The 24,145-nt window shown below is 30.9% G+C and overlaps 2 protein-coding genes across 3 annotated transcripts in view; one reads left to right on the top strand and one right to left on the bottom strand.

The window, feature by feature from the left end:
- Window positions 1-24,145, bottom strand: part of LOC119687227 (CUGBP Elav-like family member 2) — a 148,844-nt gene that overhangs the window by 69,380 nt on the left and 55,319 nt on the right. The gene's annotated exons all lie outside the window — the stretch shown is intronic.
- LOC119687228 lies at window positions 21,179-23,974 on the top strand. The gene is made up of 5 exons (XM_038101484.1): window positions 21,179-21,312; window positions 21,473-21,661; window positions 21,840-21,917; window positions 21,978-22,265; window positions 23,808-23,974. The coding sequence occupies exons 2-5, from the start codon at window positions 21,659-21,661 to the stop codon at window positions 23,910-23,912; spliced, it is 474 nt and encodes a 157-aa protein (XP_037957412.1). The 5' UTR covers window positions 21,179-21,312; window positions 21,473-21,658; the 3' UTR covers window positions 23,913-23,974.

Here is a 24,145-nt window from a genome sequence, read left to right as displayed (position 1 = left end):
CAGAACATTCAACGTATGACAAAATCAGATTCTAACTTATAGTTGTTCGAACTTCTAACAGTTCTAATAAGTGAGCGTTCACTGTAATACTAAATGGCAATTAAACTCAAAGTCATATATTCTATGAAATTATTGAAATTTTAACATAATTCCCTGAATGTATGGACTTAAGTACTCACGTATGAAAATTGAAGTGGAATATACATAGATAGAAATCTAAATAAACAAATCTGCAATAGATACACTATATAACCATTTTAATTCCGCAAAAATTCCAAATGATATTATAAAATGCAGAGTTAATTTAATTTAAAAATTAATTGTTATAAAAAAATTTTAGAATAGTCAAAATTGTATTTTTTTTTTTTTCATTATTTGTAATTCATTTAAAATTTTCCTAAATGTTTTCTAAGGTACGTGAACTTTAAATAATTTATTTACGTATATATAATATAATTAATATAATTAAAAACAAAATCATTATTTTCTTTTGGATAAAAAAAAAATTTTTAATTGACTTTTTCAACAAAATAGTGCATTCTTTTCGAAATTCCGGGTAATTTGCAATAACAATTAGAATCCACTTATTAAAAATATACCAACGTAGTACTGAAAATATTGAAAATATTTTTAATTTATATTATTTATTATTTCATTAAGTTTTTTATTTAAAGCATTTTTTTGTTCTTTAACTTTTTTAATTTGTTTTGCTAATTATTAATTGGCAACAGTTTGTTATCCAAGCCATTAATATTGCTTTTTTTATGTGCATTTTATTTTATTACAAAATAAAAATAATGGCCAATGTTATTAAATATTTACATTTGATAATATTTTTTAATTGTTGTTAATATAAAGCTTTTACTTAATAGCATATACATTAATATACATATGCATACCTATGTCTACATATTTATTTGTGAATTCAATGCACCCGTATGTTTCTTTGGCCCCAAAAGCTTTAGTTTAAAAATCGTAAAGTCCATTTTTTACCGCCACTGCGGAAATTGTACTAGATTTAACGCCGTTATAAAACCTTTAATGATGGTTACTCCTAGACAATGAACTCCTAAGAAATACTCAATAACTAAAATAGTGCTTCAAAATTTTTATTGAGGTTTCAGAAGGAAAACGGAAAACGAGCATTTCCAACATCGTGAAAGAAAAACAAAGCCCAAATATAATACCTTTTTAAACCTTTGTAGCTCTAATATAATAACCTCACGTCATTGGCAACTCACAAATCGAATTCAACCAAAAGAAACGTAATCGATAACTTCTGACTAAAAATAAAATTCTTTAAAAATATTTGAAATAAATTGCTAGAAGATCAATTTACTTCGAAAGGTGCTAATTGTATTAGCTTTTTAGTCTGAAAAATATTCAGAAATCTTCTTTCTTCTCTTAATCCATTAGGTATCTTCGAAGAATCAAAAAATTGCGTATCTCTCTGAAGCTATCGTCCCCCGTCCCAAGCACGATTTCACAAGTGAAGGGGTCGGACGAAGCAATGACAAACCTTCGTCCACTTTGTGGTAAATTACTTAAATAAATAGAAATTATGAAAATAACGAACCGATAAATAGAAATGTGTTGTTGTTGACAAAAAAAAATGAATTTCAATTATTTTAGATACATTTTACGATACGAGAAACCAAAAAACGACCAAAAATATACAAATAAATCATTTGACAAATGAAAAATTCAAGTGAAAATTGATAAATAAATCCGTGTACACTTCACAAAATACAAGATGCGAACTACAAAAATATCTACAAACGTGCGAGTGTGTGCTATACATATATGTATGTATGTATGTACGTACGTATGTATGTATGAATAATCGTGTATATAGATATATAGAACCGATTTAATTTGACAACGATAAAGACCGTACTGGCAAAATTTATAATGTCATGTCGCTGACAGGCGCTATTACAGCGGCAATAAAATTACTGTCAGCAATAACAGCGGATTTTTAAAATACGAGTCTCTCAAACTCAACCTCAACCTCGACAACGGCGCGAACTTTTCAACGAAATTTAAATAAAATTTAAACGGAATGTATATGAAAATTGTTATTAACAAATAAATGAACTACAAGAATAGATCGGGAAAAAATTATCTAAAAACTTGCGTGAGAAACAAAGCGTAAAAAATTAACACGAACATGACAACGCACATATTTCGTTAATTAGATTTTGGTGCGGATTGTGGACAGGGGACACGGGACTCGGGACACGGGACACGGGACAGCGGACAGGCGACTGCAGATAGATATCTGGTAGTATTAACTAATTCAAATGTTTCGGTTAATGATTCTGATTAAAAATTATCACATTTTGAAACATGAAACTCATAAAGTAATGACCATTTTATAATGTTTTAAACTGAAATCAACCGATTTATCACACGATGATGATAATACGAAGATAAATTCATTTTTATATGTATTAGGATTGTATTGGGAAGTATATCGATAAATATGTTTATAAGTACCTACCACAAGTCCGTAATTCGAATAATTGACAGTACAAATCGGTTTACATGCTAGATTTTTGTTCCCGATCTCCACCTTTTATGGTGTACCCGAAGAATGAAGAGGGAAGATTCAACTTTAAGAAGACTTTAAAAGCGTTCAGTTTAAATATATTTCGATACATACTATGCCCTTTGGTGGTTACATTTGAAATTGAAAAAACTAGAATTAAATATCTATTTAGCTCTACCTATTTATATATTCAGAAAAAAATATTTGCAATAGCATTAAAAAATAATGTTTAGAAGTTTGTATTAGAAAACGATTTATACAATAAATGAATTTACAAGGGTTTTGTTGTCATTTTTCTAGCCCAGCAGAGTACTTATTCTCAATTAATATTCATTCATATACATTCCGTGTCAGGCTATAGATTTTATATTGAAGTGAATGGCAAGTGATTTTTGTCTATAATATTTTGAAAAGATTCTGAAAAGCTCTGATGCTTTGAATGTTGTGGTCTCTGCCTTATAGTGCTCGATATAACAACGCGACGAGATTAAGTAAGCCGATCGAATATTTACTTTCACTGCAGGGAATGTAATTTTTCGATATGGTATCGTCCAATATACTTATAATACTATCTATTATACTAACAGAGTGATGTTTTGCTGGGTGCCAAGTCAAACAGAAATCAATGGTAATGAGTCTGCCGGCAGTCTTGCGAGGTCAGGATCTGCCATTCAACTCTGTGCACCAGAGCTATATTGTGGATTTAGTTGGTCTCCAACTAGCTTTCTGATTGATTAATGGTCTTCAGCCGAAAGAAGTCACTACTGACGCGACATTCCAGGTAGCAGTCAGGCTAAAGAGCTGGTTCATCCCTACAGTTATAGTAAGATGTCCTTTTTCAGCAGAACAGAGTTCAGGTTGCTGATGGGATATTTAGTGAGTAACTGTGGACTGCGTTATCAGCTTGACAAAATGTGTCTGTCCGTAAAGATAGATTTTCGCCTCTGCTAAGGAGCAGACGAAACTTCTAGTCATATTCTTTGTGACTACCCAGCCTTGATATGGGCCAGGAGGAGGTCACTGCGTTGAGAACTTCTCTCCTCATCTGACATTCTGACTTTTATTTGAAAGGCGGAATGACAAAAGACTAACAATGGTCGCAGTGTTCCGCTCCGTTGAGAGCTGGTACTCCGTTTATTCTCATTTCTATCTATTATAATAGAAAGAAGTTTAATGAAATTAATTTAAAATGATGTTTTAAATGATGTTGATTTCCAGAATTTTTGTAATTTAAAAACCTAGTTTCTATAGTACATGTGGCTTAATGAGCTTTCAATTCAATGAAACGGAAGAAATTTTAATTGGAAATTGTAAAAGCTCAAATTTTTTATTTATAAAAAGTGTTTCAATACAGCTTCATTAGTACATATAGATTTTTAAGCAATTTTCAATAATGGACAGAAGATACATGTATCTGTTATTTTGCATGGAAGTGCTAAGTTTAATCAGAATTTTTTATATCTTTTTTAAAATTTTTTATTTTGTATCTGGTGGGAACAAATTAGGAATAACGCACTATCTAAATGTTTATGAGTATGAGATGAGTATCTGAAGCAGATAAGGAAAGTATTTATGTACGATAAGATTGATTTTTCTAAAAAGTTTGGAAACCAAAAGTGAAAAGAACTTGTTTTGACCAACAAAGCCTAGTGTCTGACAACTGGAAATTTATTTAGAAATTTTATTGTAAGCACTGTACATGCCTGTACCCGAAGCCCGACATATTTACAGTGTTTTGTGGTGATATGTACACGATATGAATGTACATACGTGAGATATATGTATGGACTATAAAAAAATAATTTTCTTCTTATTCCTAACAAACCCAATAACTTTAACAGATGAGTGTGAAATTTGGTTTACATATAAGCGAAGACTCGAGCGAAGATTCGAGCGAAGATTTGTTGATTGGATTACGAAAAAAAGCCTAAATTGATAGGTTGATTAGCGAATTGGTGTGAAGTCACCTTTGCATCTAGTAAGTTCACAATCTGAAAAGTGATATCTTTGGCGCAGTAAAGCAGATTTATGAGGAAATGGATTTATGGCATTTTTTGAGATAATTTTTAGGAAACACGTTTTAATTAAGTTCTGCTTCGGAGTTTCGGATTAGTGAATTTTCGGATTTTCGGATTTTATTTAATTATAAGGCCAAAAGAAAAGAACTAAATTACAAAAATAGTGAAATAATAAGTGATATTATAAATAGAGTAAAGAAGAGACAAGTAAAAATATTTTTCTGGCATGTAAAAGATATGTATATATGTATATATATATTTTTAGCAGTGTAAATTGTTTTAGTTTGCACGTAGTGAGTCGTACCATTTCCTCATCCATACACAATATTTTGATATGTAACGTTTTAGTGCTCGTATCTTCTTGTTTTGCGGTTGCGGTTCATATTTACATACATCAAAAGAAGTAAAAAGCATTTCAAGTGGTTTTTAGGCTAACACACATCATTTTAAACACAACAATGAACAACATTATTGACTCCGTGGTACAAATGGTACAAATGCGTTGGGAGCCATTTGTGAGTGATGGCAGCAACAGAACACATCACTTGAGCCACTGCATCAATAACGTCCACAATAACATCATCAAAATGTGGCCGTTGCCAGTAAACTGACGTCTAACTATGAACTATGATGTACATCCAACAGAACAGAACAGAACGATGACAAACTGAATGAATGAATGAATGTATACATGAAACTCTGACTAGTAGTCTCACTCTACAGACACTCTACGTTACCATATAGAGACACTTACGGATACAATCATTTAGCTAACCAGTCAGTCAGCCAATCAGTCAGCCAGTCAGTCAGTCAGCTAGTTTAGTCAGTCAGTCACTCAGTCCAACTATCCATACATTTGTCAGGCAGTGGACTTATCTGTCTTTTGGATTGTTTGCTATTTATACACTAGAAGAGAGCATAAAACTTTACTTGCTGCGACAAAAGGAAAGTGCAAACATCATTGTTCCATTCAACACAAAAGTCTATTTATGTTAGAATAATGTTACAAGTGTATCTATACATTTATGAATTTAAACAATAAAAAAAAACTACATAAAAAAGTCATAAAATATGAAAAATAAAATATTGTGTATTATATGTATTGTATATTGTATATTGTATATTGTATTGATACAATATGTTTATAGTTTTTCCATAATGAAAACTGAAAATTGAAAAATGAAAAATGAAATGTGAAATGTGAAATGTGAAATGTGAAAGATACAAAAATTCAATTTCATCACATTTTTCGTTTGCATATCCGTACTAAGTGAGCAATTCCGAATTGCTCGTATTGTTAAATATAGAAAGAAGAAAAAATGTATTATTTTAAATGATTATTTCAATATTTATTTAAGCATTTTGCCGTTAAAAATAACATTTATTAAGGTTATCGGCAATAGCTTTCATTTGTCGAAACAAACAGTTTCAATGCAAATAGTCAATAACACTCGTATTTGAAAATTTGTTTATTTATTTAACAAAATAATTGGCTTAGAGCCGAAGCTTCGGACGATAGCCGCCCGTTGGCATTGAGACTCAATCGTCCTTTCGTACTGGGAAAACAATGGATTGCATTGATTTCATAAAATCATTTTGATGTGGACAAAAAGAACAAAACTCTATGTCTACATACTTAGTTCATTTCGGCTTTAAAGGATTCAATTCCAAATAATATGGAATAATTAGAAGGACGTCGTGTTATTTAAAGCCATAAATGTAACTAAATTTCAAATAATAAAAACATAAACAAAGATTCTAATGAAAACTTTGTAATAGGAACTACTCATACTAATCGAACTGGACTTTCAAATTTAATAAGCGAAGTATGGGTAGGAGAAGTAGAAGATTTTATTAGGAAAGTAGCAAAGTAGTACTTACTAAGCTCATGATTCGCATAGAAGATAGATTCTATAAATAAATTCTGTTCAAAAAATTGATAACTAAGACACGACTGTGGTTAGTAGTGACTTTTAGTTACCGTTATAAAATCAGCTCTAAAACTTCTAGTATTAATGTTAAGCAACGCTCTTAGAAAACAAAAATTATGAGCAGTGGCTACTGCTCCACCCACTGTCCGGTGCTTCAGCTGGGCGCAGAGAACTTAGAGTGCGTATAAAACTTCATCTACTTGGGGCGTCTACTCACAGCTAGAAGTGGCGCTGATGAAGATGTATCTAAGCGCGTCGGTATGCTGAGAAATATATGGAAATCGAGCCAAATATCTCGTAAGACAAAACTTCGCATCTTCGAATCAAACATCGAATCTGTTCTCTTCTATGGCTGTGAAACATGGAAAGCTTCCAACCGCATTGAGTCCAAAATACAGACCTTCATAAACAAGTGTTTGCGCAGAAAATTTAGTCTAAGATGGCCTGAAAGAATAAAAAATGAAGGCTTTTGGAACCGTACACAGCAAGAAGCCGTTCCAGTTTGGATTGATCGACGCAAATGGCGATGCAAGAACAGCACTCAGATGGAACCCCCAAGGCACTAGACTGTAGTCTATTCGCAAAACTGTAGACAGAGAACTTAATAATGCAAATTATAACTGGAATGATATATGGCGCGAAGCACCCTATGCTTCACGATGAGAAGAGGACAACTGTTAGTAAGTAAGTAACGCTCTTATTTCAGATAACTAATATTAAAGGATTTTAAAATGCTCATTAGCTTCTAATTTTAATATCATTTATGCTCTTTTTTTTTAATAATTATTGGAATATATTCATTAGGTTTGGTTTAATCAATATATACCATAATGTGTAGATGAGTTCAGTGTAATAGAGCTTGTATTATGTGTGAAACCTTGAGTCTCTGAAAATTTCATCGGCGATGATGACTTGTTGAAGAATTTTCACAACAATTGAAATTTTTCATTTCAATTTGTTTTCGCAGGTAATAGTTTTTATCAACAAAAATAGAAAAATATTTTCCAAGACTGGTTCTGTAGCCTTGCACTCCGACAACAATGCTAATTTGAATCAAATTCTCTTCATTATGAAATAATTTAATAATTTTTTTAACTTTTATTTAATTTTGATAAAGCCAACAACACACGCAACAAAGACTTGAGATACAATTTTTACGTTTGCTACGTGTTTGCGGTGCAGTTCTGGTGCCGGCGAATGCAGAAAATCGCACGCTTTGCGCTAATCATTTTGCAGCTCATCGCCTGCAACTTTGCTACTTTGTATTTGGCACTTGCGAACCCGAAAGTATCTATGCTTACCTTGTGCATAGATAAACGTTTTATTGTGCAATTGTGCATTAACCTACAAAAACAACGACACAACAACACAACAACAAACAATGCAAACAAAAGTGCACAGTAAACTAATAAGGCGCATCTGAGAGATGCCACAAAATATTTTTTATCTTGTATCTTTTATCTTTTATTTTGTTTTTCAAGATTTCAATGTGCTATTTGTGTTTACTGAAGCTCCAATATAAAATGTCGTTGCACGATTTCTAAAATATTTTTTATCTGTACGTTCTTCTATATTCCATTTAATATTTAACATACGATATATTCTCCGGATGAAAGTTAGGAATTTATATGGAACTATCTTTTACACTATTTAAATATGAATAAATTTTCTTAGTTATACGGAATTTGTGTGTAGTTGTGTGTGCTTTCGGTATTTGTGGGTTGCTAAAGGCTTGCGTGCTAATGAGCGCTCTTAGGTATGCATTTAGGTTTTGTATGTACAGTGTCTGACTTTGGAGCCATTATCGAAACGCCCGTATCATGCAAATTTCAGTAATGTACATTGCTGGGAACTACATGTATCTACTACGTCTACTACCTCTACTACGTCTTTACAATGCAATACAATTACACGGCCTTTCATCGTAAACATTGTGGAGCAGCACACAAGCAACACACAAGCAACAACACACGAAAAGGTTGTAATCTAGTCGTTTTTATTATATTAGCAATCTATTAACCCAGAGGTTATATTACTTAAATACAGGTGTACATACGGTGCTTGACTTTGAGTGAGCTCATCGGCTTTATAATACAAAAGAAGGCACGAAATTAGGCTCATTACGGATTTCGGAAATTTCCATAGTGGTAGATTGGCCGTTTTTCTTAACAGAACTCGCATAGCTTTAAACCTTCATTGCTCCAGCAAAAGATATATACACATTAAAACGAGACAGGCGTCATAGTAGAATAATTTAAATATTCTACACAAATGAGTAGTTTATGTCTAAAAACGGTCATTCATTAGTATGTCTTATCAATGGATTTCGACTAAAATGACATAGAGTGTTTATGGTTTATGGTTTTCAGTCTCCGATGCTTTAGCCAAACTTGCAGTTTACTCCATGAATTTTGAAATATCATGTATGAAGACATACCATTGTACTAAGGAATATTTAGATCTTTATATATGTATGAAAATTAATGAAAAAATATATCAAAAAAGTAAAGAAGGATGGTCAAGCAAGAATCAAGCCGTTATTGGCCTGAAAATTATCATCGAGTTTTCATATGGATTGCAATGACACATTTGGTTTAAATCTGAATGTCATGGTGTATATCACCGGCGACATGTCCAACGACATATTTTCCCAAAAGTAAGTGAAAGTTGTTGAGAAGGAAATTAATAATTTACTAAAATCCATGTAGGACGATTGTGTTTTTTTCAGAAGCGAAGTTGTGGTGTGGCTATCTAGATTGTCTGATGAATCTGGGCTTGATGTTTAGGTTTTTGCAAAAAAGATTCTATAAGATTTGGTAGAGAATTTTTAATTGTAAGGCTAAAATAGATAGATTACTTTTCGGTTTTTACCGAAATTAAAAAAAAATAAGTCGGTGGATTGGTTGTAAATATCTTCCATTTTTAAGAAGACGAAAACGATAATTATGTGTATACAAGTTTTCTACACTAATTTCTTTGAATTTCATAACTCGAATAATCATTGACTCAGTTGGAATACCAAATCTATATATAATAAACGAATAAATCATTTAAATAAATCGAAAAAATACAACTAATACAGAAAGTAGTTCGATGCAAAGCAATAACTATTATGGGTTAAAGATTGGACTAACGTATTCCGGTGCAAAATAGAAAATACGTGAACATTCTTGAGCATTTTCGTATCTTCTGAGAGTAATTAGAAGTATTTCAATTTTGAAAATATCTGAATATTTTGATAAAGACAACTGCTATCACTACAAGACTATTCAGTATTATATATAAGGCCGAATTTTTGTTTAAAATTGAAATGTAAATGATTTTCAAAGCATGGAAGAAACATAGTTGTTACTCTCTGCCTCTTTAAGTCCAAAAGTGTTAATAGAATTATTACGAGCTGAATCTAATACTATTCATCTCACTAGTAGTTAACAGTTCGAATCTATATTGCAAGGAAATATTAATTATCTATCAATTAATCTATTAATGAATCTATTAATTGTATGAGAGCATTTGATGAAAAATTTGATGGATTCAAGAAATCTTGAAAACTGTCAGATACTTGTGTGTACATGTTCGTGACATATTAACTTATGCAATTTATTTATTTCAAAATGCTTTTCCCCCTGTCAGTTGTTACTTAAAAATGTGAAATGTCAAAAAATATCCGAAAGTACAAACACCGAAACCAATGGAAAAAAGACGATTTTGAGAATGAATTCGGAAAATTGCTTGTGTCTGCAGTTTCTTGATTAGTTCGACAAAAAGTTTATAAAATACAAAAAAAATTGAAATTTTTTTTGACTTTTTAGCTGAAAATTTTCTGATTTAAATTTCATTGAAGGTAAAATAAAACAAACTCGGAAGTTTGCGATCAACTGGTAAAATATATTTTATGATGAAAAAAAAATAATGGGCAAGTAAAAAAATGCTTATAACTATTATAACGAATTAGTATATAAATATGTTATTAAGGAAGTGAAATGAATTATAGATACTTAGATAGATAATACTTGCAGTATCTCATGCTTAATATGACAGCCTTATTGGTGCAATCGTTAATTTGTGAGTGGGTTATCTGCGACACTCTTAGGAACCTCAAGAGCTTGGATTAACAACGATTTTATATTTAGTAGTATTTACATGTGAAAAAAAATGAAGCATACTAGAAACATAACTAAATAGAAAACCCAATCTAATAAAAACCTCCACTTAAAACTGAAAGCCAAGTAGCAGTTTCAACTACACTGTAAAAATATTAATATACAAAGAGCACACTTCAAGCCGTTAATTTTTAATTTGTCAGGTAAGAGTAGAAAAAGTAATTAAAAAAAAATTTATTAAATTTCAGCGAACAATTTTATACTAAAAAGTCAGGGCCACACTAAAAACTATGACAATTCCAAAAAAAACAGAATACCGAAAAAAATGAAAATAAATTTTTGCTGATACTAACATTCTCATATGACACGATTCACAAAAATATATAAAATATTATTATAGCATTAAGTGTACTTCAATGTTTCAGATTTTATGGAACATTTTATTTTTACGAATTTTAACACTTAAATTTATTTAATTTGTATTTACTTTGAAATACATTTCAATGTAATTTTGTTAACCTGCACTAATGGCGAAATAAAAGTAAATAAATCTTGAAACTACACAAATACACTCGAAAAAAAGTGCTACAGCACAAGAACTATCACAGAAAAGATTATACAAAAGCCAAAGCAATTTATCAACTTATCAATATATCACTTAGCTGCCACTTGTAAATACATATGCAACTGTTGGATGTGCTTTTCAAACGCACTGTGGCACAAACTGGAGAAAAATCATATTAAATACTCAATACTCTTCTGTTGGGACTAGGACTTTTGTCACCGCTAGGACCAAAACTGTTCTGAAGTCCACTGGAAAGCTCATGAACCAATGAAGAGTTACTAGATACCGAGCTCTGATCCTATCTGCAGATACAACCTCACAGATTGTCATTGTAGTAAAATTGCATAACATGTGGATGGATTCAAAGGCTAGATATTATAGACTAGATATACTTAAACAGATAAGTTGACTATAAATGGCATATCTCCTATATATGGCATATTATCTACCATATGTAGGGAAGCATGTGATGCAGAATCCATGTAGTGTCCATTTGTCAGTCAAAGTTCCCAAATCAATATAATATATATTCATATTATTCATATTATTATAATATTCATATTATTCAATATGCGTTATAATCCATACAAATTCATGCAAAAGGTGAATATCTTTTTCTATATGTGCTTGTGCAATGATAATGTATATGGTCTTATATTATATTACTCATACAAAACTCAAGCGCTTATATATAAACGCTAAGAATGATCTGAATAACTAACTCAAAAATGGAAGTTTCAAACACCTAGTACACGGTTAGATTCCTTTTGGTTTTGGAAACCAATATGATAAGTCTTTAGACTTATCAAAGGCTATCTTATTTCCGAATTCTCTTCATTAATTTGGGTCAGTTAGGAGGTAATGACCGTAAAAATAAACTGTTGTTATTTTCATTGTAAGATTTCCAAACCAAACCAAATATTAACAAAATTATTATTATTAAGAATAAATGAGAATAACAAAAAGCCTCAACGGAGTATATAGTGATATTCTATATAAATATAATTGTAGCTAAGCAATTGGATTAATTTCTGTTAAAAACTTTAAAATATAGGGACGAAGACAAGAGTGTTGCAATTCATAAAAGAGTCAATATATTCCAATATTGTCTTATTGTTAAACATACACAAAACGCTAAAATATTTTTCAATCCTCGGTCACAAATTTTTGTGTACTTTAATAACCGGCTTTCTAGAAACCGGCATAAAACTGGGAGCACAGTATACAACATGAAGTGGAGTGAATCAGAGGATTTGTAGAGTTCAGTTAACTTTCTCTTTATAATATTTTGGATTATTTTACAATAGACATAACCGGCTTTCTAGAAGCATGAAACTGGGAGCATCACTATATAAAATGTAGTGGAATAAACACGAGGGTTTGTAGAGTTTAATTAACTTTCTTTCTTTAAAATATTTTGAACTATTTTACAATGGACACAACTAGTTTTTTTTTTAATACTTTCATACATAAATTTGAAACTTGTTTTAAGAAGTCGGGGACCTCTTAACGAGTATCTGTATCTTATATTAAAAAACAGTTATAGAGGATATCGAAGCATAGTCATAGATCATTATCTTAGTGAAGTTTTAGATAAGTTTTAGTAATAAACTCTATATGTGCAGTGATTTATTCCAAGAACCCTTTAAGTTTATTTATTTTATGTACGACGTAATCCACAACTCCGCTGGAAGGGACATATGGAAATATTTTGAGCACTTTTTTAACGTTTTTGGGGACTGTGCAGCACTGCAAGTAAGCCAAGCACAATTGCAGATTTTTTTTCTCGATGATGGAACGTGCGCGTACTTCTATAATATTTTTTTTTGTTTTGTACTTATTTATTCATTTTTTTTTTCATTGTAATTTATTTCATTTAATGGGGTTTTTTATTACTTTTTCTAGTAGTAGAATTGGTCACATTCTTCTCTTCAAAAGCATCTGCATTACTTTGATAATTTTTTAGGTAATTCAATTATAACTCAAACGTTTTTTTTTTATTTATTTAATAATATATTAAGTAAAAATTATTATTGTTAAATAAATAAAATTTCTTCCTAATTTACTTTTTTATAGTTAAATTATTTTTAATATTTTTCTATTAATGTTTTAATCACTCCTAGCACAGTTTTTTCTTTATATAATTTGAATAATTTGCACAACTTGAATTTGTTACTCTTTTATTGCAATTTTTATATTTGTTGTTAAATAAAAAAAATATTTTATCTTAAGTTTAGAATTTTATCTATAAAAGTTATGCACTATTTTTTGTTTTTGGTTTGTTTTTTTATTTTATTTTTTTTTTTTTTTGGTTGTCATTCATAAGATTTTTTCACAAACTCTACGTAATCATAACTGCACGATTTTATTATAATTATTATTTTATTATTCCTTTAATAATTTTATTATTATTAATTTTATTGTTATTTTGCAGTGTCGTTTTTTTGGTTATATGAAAAGATATTGTTTGTTGATCGTCGATCGACGATCGTGTATGCACGCGGATACGGCGGATACGCGATTTCAGTACGCGATTTTAGTACGCGATTTCAGTATGCGATGAGCTGAGCTGCGATCGTTTGTTCGTTCAGCTGAAACTGACGAATGACAAACTGACATGACGTTTTAGGAGCGCAACCAACCCGACCAATCTAAGCGTTCAACAGCATTATTATTAACATGATCGTCATTATGATCGTACAGTTCGAATACGAATTATTGTCTTTAATTTTACTTTATTTCATTTCATTTCAGTTCAGTTCATTTCATTTTTGTTAAATAGCGAAAATCGAAAAATAAATAAATTCGAAAATTAAAACAAAATCAAAAGCAAAACCAAAAGCAAAACACATATACAATAATTCAGTGGAAAAGCACGCGGATAAACAAATAATCTATATAAAAAAATTCAAAAAAATTCAAAAAAATTCAAAAAAAATTCAAAAAAAATTCAAAAAAATTCAAACCGGAGAAAAAATTGTAGTTGGAACTTAAAAAAATTTAAATTTTAATTTCAATTTAAATAATTTTGTACAATTTCTTTTTTTTCGTCACTTAAACTAACTAAAGCGGCATTTCGTATGCGATTGACGTTTCATTTTTCTACTCGTTTGCAAGTGCTTAGCTAAAACGTTTTAAATATTTATATAGGTGTGTGCATGAGTACGAGTATCTTACAGATACTGCTCACATTCAAAGTACGGCTACTAAACCGAACCGTTCATATGACATTATACGATATTATAATAATAATGCGATATGTGAACATACATACATACCTACACGCATACATACATATGTGATTATGTACATATAAATTTGAGTATACGCGTTTTTTTATTTATTTTTTTATTTTGTATTTAAGCGACGTGAAATGTTTAGGTCGAACGCACATGATCGGTACTTATGGCGGTACACTCGCACGTATTCCACCGTATTCCAACCTACTAAATTCAACAGAACGGCAGTAAAGGTACAACAACAACACAATTATTACAAAAACAACACATCGACATATACAACGAAAACACAATATGGCGGCCTCAAATGACAATTGTGAAGTTAACTTTAGTATTGAAATTAAATGCAAATAATAATGTTGAACCTAAAAAAAACAAAAACACAAAAGAGCTTTCGATTACACAAAAAAACTTGTAAATGAACAAACAACACGAGGTGTTCCAGAGATGGGCACTTGCGTTAGACGTGGAAGGTTGGAAGGTGGAAGGTGGAAAGATATATGGAAAAAAGAGTACATTCAACTGTTCATTCATGTAACGATTAGTATATAGCGGTTGATATGAAGGAGAAACCAAAACAGTATATAGTATAATAAATCAGGAATAGATTAGATCAACGAAAGACCGAGTCTTCGTTCCGAAATGAGAATCACTTAGAGAACGAACTGCTTAAAGGCGCTGCGATCCCAAAACAATTAAACCTATATGTTAAAATATCTCACCCCTGATTATGGAAATGAAGTTTCCTCAATAATGTAGAAATCCATTCTCCATTCATTCCTAAGAGATGGGTTTAGTGGGTTCAAGTCTCAAAGTTAAAATGAATAAAAAAAATACTTCAATATCAGAAACCTGTTATTCGTTCTGAAATCAGAAGCATTCAGAAGAAGCATCGCTTCAGGAAGGTACGATCGATTATGAACGATGCAAAACAAAAAACTAAGCGATAGCACTAACAACAACAAAAGTAAATGGTAGTTACTGATGTGATAAGACAGATGCTACACCTTTAGGCCTAACAAAGCTCTCTAACTTGAGAAAAAACGAATGCCGAACCTTCAATAAAATCAAACAAAAATACATATTTATAACCATAGAATTCAAATTAATTTTTGTGATAATATTACGCAGGCAGTATAGGGTCTGCAAGCAGTAATATTTTCTAAATTAGTATCTGTTGTATGAAAATTACATGTTGTATATATAAGAAATATTCTAATAAAGAGTAACATAAACTGCGAATGCTACGAGTATAATCAGCCGAATGCACTGAGATGCGCAACCATTCGACCAATTCTTATATTTTATTATATATATCGTAACGTTTCGCGGCCCGCTAACTCTCAGCGCCATAATTAGCACCACTCCGTAATGTGTTGCCGTTCCGTTTACTTTCAACGACATTATTTCTTTGGGAAGATATTGGTACCGGTCAATGCAAAATATATTGAACATTTTACCGATCTTTGTTAAACAAATTAAATATGTACTCCAAATCAAGCGCAGAGGTATTTTGGTCCTGGAGAATATGGAGAAATAAATATATTTAATAGTTTTATAATAAGCAAAAAGGAAAAGTCAATATTTGTGTAGAGATACGGATGAACATGACTTAATATAAGCTGCAGATGATGTAAATTTACTTGTCAAAGTCATTTCAACACTAAAAGACAAGTTTTCAATAATGTGCCTCGATTTGGCACCCATGAATACTGGACTTTAAGGTTAGGTCATGCACAGGGTTTGGTACCCCTCACACGAATTCAATGCAAATATGCTCAGAATATTGATGATCACAAATAGAATAAGTATTTATACTTTACCGGAACCAATTTAACATCCAATAGCTTCGCTGTTGATCATATCGTTAGAATGGATGAAGGTGCTTCAGCGAAAAAGGTGTTTGAAGAGGCTATTGTTTTTAAGTGAATAAGTAAACAATTTCAAAGAAAATACACGAATAAAAAATGCTTTTATATTGCAATATGTACCATAAAACTGCATTTTTTGACTTTATTAAAGTATGCATATAAAGATCGCCCAATGAGAATATCAAATGTGGATGTAAATGTCAAGTTACACCTCAACTTTAATACACTTGACTTCAAGAAATTAAAATTATATTGTTGTTGTTATTTCAGTCGTTAAAGAGTTAAGAATTTAAATCATGGAATAAGATATGTATTCTATATTTAGAGTATACAATATTTATTTGTTTGATTTAGCAAATTCTTTTTATAAAATAAATTGTTTCAATCCTTGAACTAATGTGATGAGATGTCTAAAAGGCACTATCACCTCCTTGACACTCCTTATATCACACAATGATTTTGAAGAAACTGATATATGACTATGACTAAAGTCATAATTAGTTAGACCTAGTCTCATTCCATGTCTTCCTAACACTCAATGATCTATCAGCCTCGACACCGCTGTATTTGGTAGATTTCACTTTAGTTGAAACAACTGACTGCTTCTTGTTTAAATTAGTCCAATTAAGTCCTGAAGCCTGGAGAGACATCAGCCACTGCTAACTATTTTCTTTTAATGGAAGCTCAGCTCACTGCAAGTGGTATATCAATAATCAGGAAAACACATTTAAGAGACCAGGATTCTAGCTTTTGTAAGCTAAAGTATATTGCAGTTACACGAGATATCCTTGTGTGCAAGTACCCATATAAATTGGCTACTGACAAGCCCAAATAACTCATTGAAAAAACCCTGCCATTGTAGCTAAAACTGTTACTAGATGGCAGTTTTGCTCTGTGAGAAGATTGTAGTATTCATGTGTTTTTGCTTATTTGGACCAATATTGCAGCAATTCAATATTTCACTGTGAAATATGCTGCAGTGGTTTGATACTCAAAGTGAGATGTAAATAACTGATTTTTTGTAGAATACGAAACTACACTTTATCTTCTAGTTTATAGCTGTCAGTGTAAATGACAATCATGTTATCAGAGACTCCTCCTTCTAAAGTTCAGTTATCTTCACTTGGTATAACACAGCCAAACCCCAGCTCGACGATTTGCTTAGAATATATAAAGTGAACAGAAATATTAACTGATAAATAATGTTTCAAAATGATGAGGGGGCAATATCAGTTCTCGATCTATGCCGGCGAGAGTACTGAATCTAGTTGCCACTAAATTAATTTGATGTTGTAGTAAAAGGTTATCAGTGTAGAAAGCAACTTTGTAGGAGGTAGAACCCAAGGCTTTCGTAAGGCTATTTGGAGCTTTCTTTACCAACGATTAATGTCATCTCTCTAAGATGTTAAATGTTAAATAACATTTTTACTTCTAAACTCAGTCAGAAAACTATATTGGTGGAAAGACTTTGTAAACTAACGTGTGCAATTTACTGCTGCAGAAGTACTGCTGGATCCAAATGTGGTCTTCAAGTTCGTATCATGCTCTGACTCTATACAGTTATCAAGGACCTCATCGAAAACAAAGAGAGAATTCTGTCTACATATACTTAATGTGGTCTTCAAGTTCGTATCATGCTCTGGCTCTATACAGTTGTCATGGACCCATGGAAAACAAATAGAGAATTCTGTCTACAAATACTTAATGCTTGATCACCTGTCGAGCTGTTACAAGGTGAGTACGTTCGAACTATTTCATAGTATTTACAATTAATAGACTATTAACTACGTTAAGTGTAAAGAATATATATAATATATTTAAAGTAAACATTTATAGCAAAAGTCAGACCTTGAAAAGCGTTCTGGAGCAGAATTCCTAATAGAAATTTAAAATATTGTGTAGGTGTAATCGTTTATATACGACGCATTTGGGCTATCCATTATATAAGTACATACATTATTAAACGCTTTGCTTTTTAAATCAATATGACAACAGTTGTTTAAATTAAAATTAACAGTTAAAGAAGAAAAGTAAATATCAATAGCACATTTGTATTTACATTCAACTTATGTACATGTATATAAGTGTGAATATATAACATTTGTCGTGAATAATGCCCATGTGAATAATGCCCGTGTATATATAAAGTCAAATATGAATATAAGTTGGAGCCCTGTACTGGCATAAGCAAGTCATTTTAATATTGTTCACATACGAGCACTAGCATCCATCAAGCGATACAGATACGAACAAGTGGGTAAACATTTATTGAAATACCAAGCCAAAGATATTCTTATTTGGAACACTCAAACACAAGCCCCTCATATCGAAGTCGGTTAAAAATGTAACACCTTCGAACGCACGTCAAGCTTCATTTGCGAGTATTAGTTGAAAATGTTGTGCAAATAAACAATATTTGTTCATTGAAATTGTTTAATTTGTGTACTTAAGATGTGAAACTCTGTCATATGATTCACTTACCTCATTTATAACTTTCGACAACTGTTGAACAGTTTCGTATAGATACGAGCTAGGCTAGTCAGTTTGAGAAACTATGGCACAAATGCACCAATGCACAAATTGTGTAAATGCAAGAATATCGAAAGCTATTTATACAAAGGTATTCAAAAATTATGAAAGTTTTTGTTTATTCAAGTAAATGATATATTGTCAGCTGTAAGTACTAGTACGTACTGCTAAGCATGCTGAACTCACACACGTTCACACCCATTTCTGCACTATCCTACGACATACATCTTTCTTCCTACCATTAATACTAAGCGAGGCTAACAGAAAAGTTCTCATAGCTCAATAAATGCCGGAATAAATTGTAGTATTACGAGTATTTAGTTTCACTTGAGGCCTAGAAGCTGAACATGTGATTTCTAACTTATATAAATATTATGAAAAGCATTCTCTCAACTTCTATCTGCGAACAATATAAGTTATTCTTCACTTTTTCAATATTTTTCTTGATTCCTTATAAAAATTTAATCACGACGGCTCATCTCTCGATTTCATTGGAGAGATGAGAGCGCCAATGAAAAACTGGAACTCATCGAGAGTATAATTCAAAGAAACAAACAAGTCGTTGTTGAAGTAATGTTCAGTAATTCCAATATATAATAGGTAAAGCTGAAAATGATATTTTCCGTCAAAATTGGCCATGCCACTACTGTGAGATAGCGTTGGCCATTTTCAATCTTCTCTCAATAAATTAAAGAACAATTCTTCATATTAGGCATATTCACAAAATGTTACCGCGTCCAATATTTTGAGTTTTAAACGCACTGAAGTTGCATAAATTTATCCATTTACAATTCTATTACATATTTCCATTTATAACACTTGAATAATCAGAACAAAGAAACATATGGTCATTCCACCTACCATCATTACCACAAATTATAATTATCAACCATAGACTGCAACCATAAATCGCAGACTATTACCACTATTGCAGCAACATTTTTCTGTTTACAGTACCGACACACTTAAGAATATGACAGATCTATGCTCTGCAAAACCCTCGGGCATACTCCTACCTATGCCACGTCACGCTCTTGCAGGCTACTAAGTAGTTGGTGCCACATGTTGTGCTAGTACTTAAAGATTATACAGCTGTCAAATACTAACCTAACAAATACTAATATCAAAAATTATAACTTTTTGTCGTTTTTGCTCAGAAACTGTTATATGCCATTTACACTGGTCTCAAATGGCTCATTTCAAATGAGTCATTTGAAAGTGTTTACATTCGTTGTAATTTATTTGATCTCATTTCAAACAGCTGATTTTTCAACTTGCCTGTTGACTTGATTTTTGGCCTGTACCAGAAAAATGGATGAAGGTTATATATATTTATAAGCCTTACAATATGAACTTATTTTTGCTGCGATTAATTTATTTTTGGGAAGTAGAAGTTCCAAATAGAGGTGCATCGTTTTCAAGTAAATGCAACCATCATATATTTGCTTACCTTTCTTTGTAAGTATGTCAAAAACAGCTTTCTCAAACTGTTAAAATGCCATTAAAAGCTCTTATTTAGGGTATGTTCAATGTATTCATTTGCATTTCGGACATATTTGAAACTCATTCTATCCTCGTTGGAACTCATTTATACAAAATGAGATCCAATGGATCTCATTTGTGCTTGAGATTTTGTGTGCAAAAATGAATCATTTGCCACTCATTTTTAATTTTTGACCAAAATGATCCATTTGAAGCCCGTGTAAATGCTATATTACCATTACTATTATTACTACTACTTTCTAAACCTTCCAAGAATGATAAAGTCTTTTTATGTACCAGGCGTGTGCTCCGAAATGCACCACTGGGAGAAGGAAAGTAAGTACTCAGCCTCTCAAGCTGCGTGCTCGCTTGATACAACACACCTGAAATACTAAACAATCAGTGTCTTTCTTGTAGTTCTATTGGAAGTATTCTTTGAAGGACACAACCAACTCGACTTAAAGTTACTCAGACATTGCTTTTTATTCAAATTTAATTTTCAGAATCAACTGATTCTTGTCTAGTTCTGCATATAAGAATTTTGAGATGTGCACATTAGAGTTTGTACTCAACCGTGGTGAATATTCTTATCATACATTAATGGGTGCATCAAAGCCATCCATTTTATATAAGAGATATTAAAATGTTTTTGTCACTGGGTGAAATGATAAGGTTTAATGCCTATTTGTTTTTGTAGAATTATAACGTTGACGAACTACCCAGACATCAGGTGTGACAATCTTTTCGATATTCAGTGAAACATCAACTGATTCTTATTATTGTGAACTGTTACACAATATGTAAGAGAAATTGGAAGTGTTGAATCTAGTTCTTATTGTCATTTTCATTGATAATAGTAACTAACTTAATTGGCTTGTGTATCGACATTATATAAATCAAGTAATTTTTAATTTAAGGAATAAAAAATTGAATTAGCTGTTTTGGCAGTTCTATTTTGCAACATTTCTGAGAAAAAACCCAAAAAGGTCATTTAGGTTCCCGAGCTGCGTTTTAATAATATGGGTAAGTAATCTATTTTCGAATTGCGTTGACCAGTTTTAGTGTATATTTTTGGTACTTAAATAGAGGTAAATTTAAGTATCTGAATAATATCATAAATATGACATTAAAAATTAAATGATTTGTAGTTAACTGTTAAAAAAACTCTTATTTTGAAATTTAGTGGTTAAAAGAGTGCCTATTAAAGGATGATGACAAGCGTGTTGCAAGTGTAAGTGGGGTATAATTCTTGCTTTAAAAGTCATCGATAGGAATAGTTATCAGTTATACTAGAGCCTGTCAACTTTTTTAACAAATTGCGTTTCAGTTTTTGCAATCAACGTTGTCGGACGCGGTAAAGATTGGATCTATGGTATGTAATGAATTTTAATAGAAAAAATAAAAAAATAAAGCCTATTTCAAATATATACATCACTCAAAGATAATAGCTCATTCATAGTATTGACAAAATCGTCTAGTAGAATTTATTTGATATCGTTATGGTCAAAAATCATTCGCCATTTAATTTGATTGCATCAAAATCATTGCAGATGAATAATCAGCCACGTTTAGGTAATGGTAATCGAGCCACCAAAACCTGTGCATGGCTCACTGGGAGGCCACGATTTGTAAGTATAAATATTAGCAAAGCAAATTGGAAATTTAAGTCTGTTCTTATACTTTGAAAGGTACAACGCGCCCAACACGTTACTTTTAGCAGCTCTCGGCTTTCTCAACGTAAAGTGGTTCCAAATCCAATAGCAATATGGAAAATCGCAAAGTGTGCAGTTAAAAATATTTTGCGTCGGCTCTTTAAGGAAAATGTAACGATGCATCCAGTAACTGAAGTTAAACTCACAAAAAAAATAGTTAATTGTATTGCGCGTTTGGAATTCACACCACGTCCAGCATTACCAAAGAAAACCAACTCATTCCCAACGCTCATAAGATTGTGTCCACCCGAGGCCAATTCTAATGTAAGTCAAAATTTCTAAATTCACTTTTTTTATATTAAGTGTAACTCTACTATATTCTCTATACTGTTCTAAGAAGTCAAGTACATTCACGTTACCATTTGTGAAAACAATTTTTTAAATAAATAAAATATGAGAAATTCAGGGTGTACATCAAAAATTTTGGATGTGTAAAGCCTGTAAAAACTGTCGTCTAATCATAATCAAATTAATAATTAAATAGTTAATAAATTTATTTATTAATTAATAAATAGACTCAAAAAAATTAAGTCTATTTTTAATCAAATAATAAAATATTATTTTATTGCACAAAGTTTAGAAGATAAGATATTAAAAATGATTAAAAGCTAAAAAATTCAAGCTATATCATGAAAGATATTAGTAGGCAATAAAATAGTAGTAGCCTTGTAAATTGTTATATATATTATTTAATTGCATTTTTTATTTATTATTATTATATTGTTTTTAGCATATATTGCATATTAATATATAATTTCATAGTATTAGACCTTTTCTTTAAAGTTTATTGATTAATAAATTCAAAATTTAAAGCAATGGGCTTATCTTTCAAAGTTTTTACGAATGCTTTCATAATTATATTAAATAATTATATTCATTCAATAACTATATTGAATAAATGACGATATAAAATCTTGTATTGTCGACTTAGACTGAAAAGGTGTGAAGTCCATTTTTTCGAATTTTAGGAGAGTCGATAAACTTAATAAGGACTTTCTTTTAATGTGTTTTAAAATTTTAAATAAATTATATATGGATAAAACCCCGAAAGTATTTTTTATATCCAAATATGAATAAATGATTAATAAAAAAAAATTAGCATTAAAAAAATATAAAAGATTCTTTATTCACTTAATGAGTAAAAGATTATTGAACAAATATTTTTAAATTTCTTCATATAACATAAATAAATTTAGTGTGTTGTGTAGAAAATAATACTTTCGGATTCAATTAAGTGGAAAAACAAATTTTCTTATTCGAGAATTCCAATTAAAATTTTCTTATCATGTAAAAACTACAGATGATTTTTTAAAAGTTCATACATATTCTAGCCCTTAGTAATGCATCTGAAGCCCCATTTGCTTATTAAAGTAAAACTATTATCTATTATTATGTTGAAGCTATTTGAGCCAGTGCACTTGAGCACTTTTACTCTCTATTAGCTCAAGGTATCTTCAGAACCGCTCTTTACTATAAATAAAATCTTAAATAATTGAAAATCATATACAGTAGGTCTACCAACGGACAATCCTCTCAAGTGGACATTACTTATTAAAGAAATTTGTTTTTATCATTATTTGGAACAATTTAGAGAGGCACTTTAGAGAGAAACGCAGAATTGGGGGGAACTGATGAACGAGTGTTCGCTTAAAAGAGTTTTCACTGTTTTAGGCTTAAATAGGAAATAGTTTCGTGGATTTTTCATTGAAAATTAACAAATGTAGTGACTACCACTGCTTCGAAAATTTTTTAATTATTTTAAATATTTTTCAAATAAACAAAATTCTTTACATATTTCAATTGCAGGGTATTCAGACTGACCAAAACCGGGGCGGACACAACAACGCAGGAACGAACTTCATTAGGATGACCACCAATGGAACAAAATACAACTTCAAAATGCAAAAGTAAAAGCTCCATCTGTTGGAGAGCTGCACGATACGCAACAGCTGTAATAAAATATTAAAGTAGTGCAGCAAAAATATTATTAATAAAAAAATATGTATATTATTATTTATTAAAAAAAAACATAAAAAAATTATCAGAACAAAAAATTTAAAGCTAATTCTAACAAAAATATTTGAAAATAACATCACCTTTCGGTATTAATTAATAAATAATAATATATTTATAACAAAAAATTC

This window comes from Teleopsis dalmanni, chromosome X (assembly GCF_002237135.1).
Source record: "Teleopsis dalmanni isolate 2A chromosome X, ASM223713v2, whole genome shotgun sequence".
In the NCBI taxonomy this organism is placed as follows: Eukaryota; Metazoa; Arthropoda; class Insecta; order Diptera; family Diopsidae; genus Teleopsis; species Teleopsis dalmanni.
The sequence above is the reverse complement of the archived record's forward strand: the minus strand, read 5'-3'. Positions and strand labels throughout refer to the sequence as shown.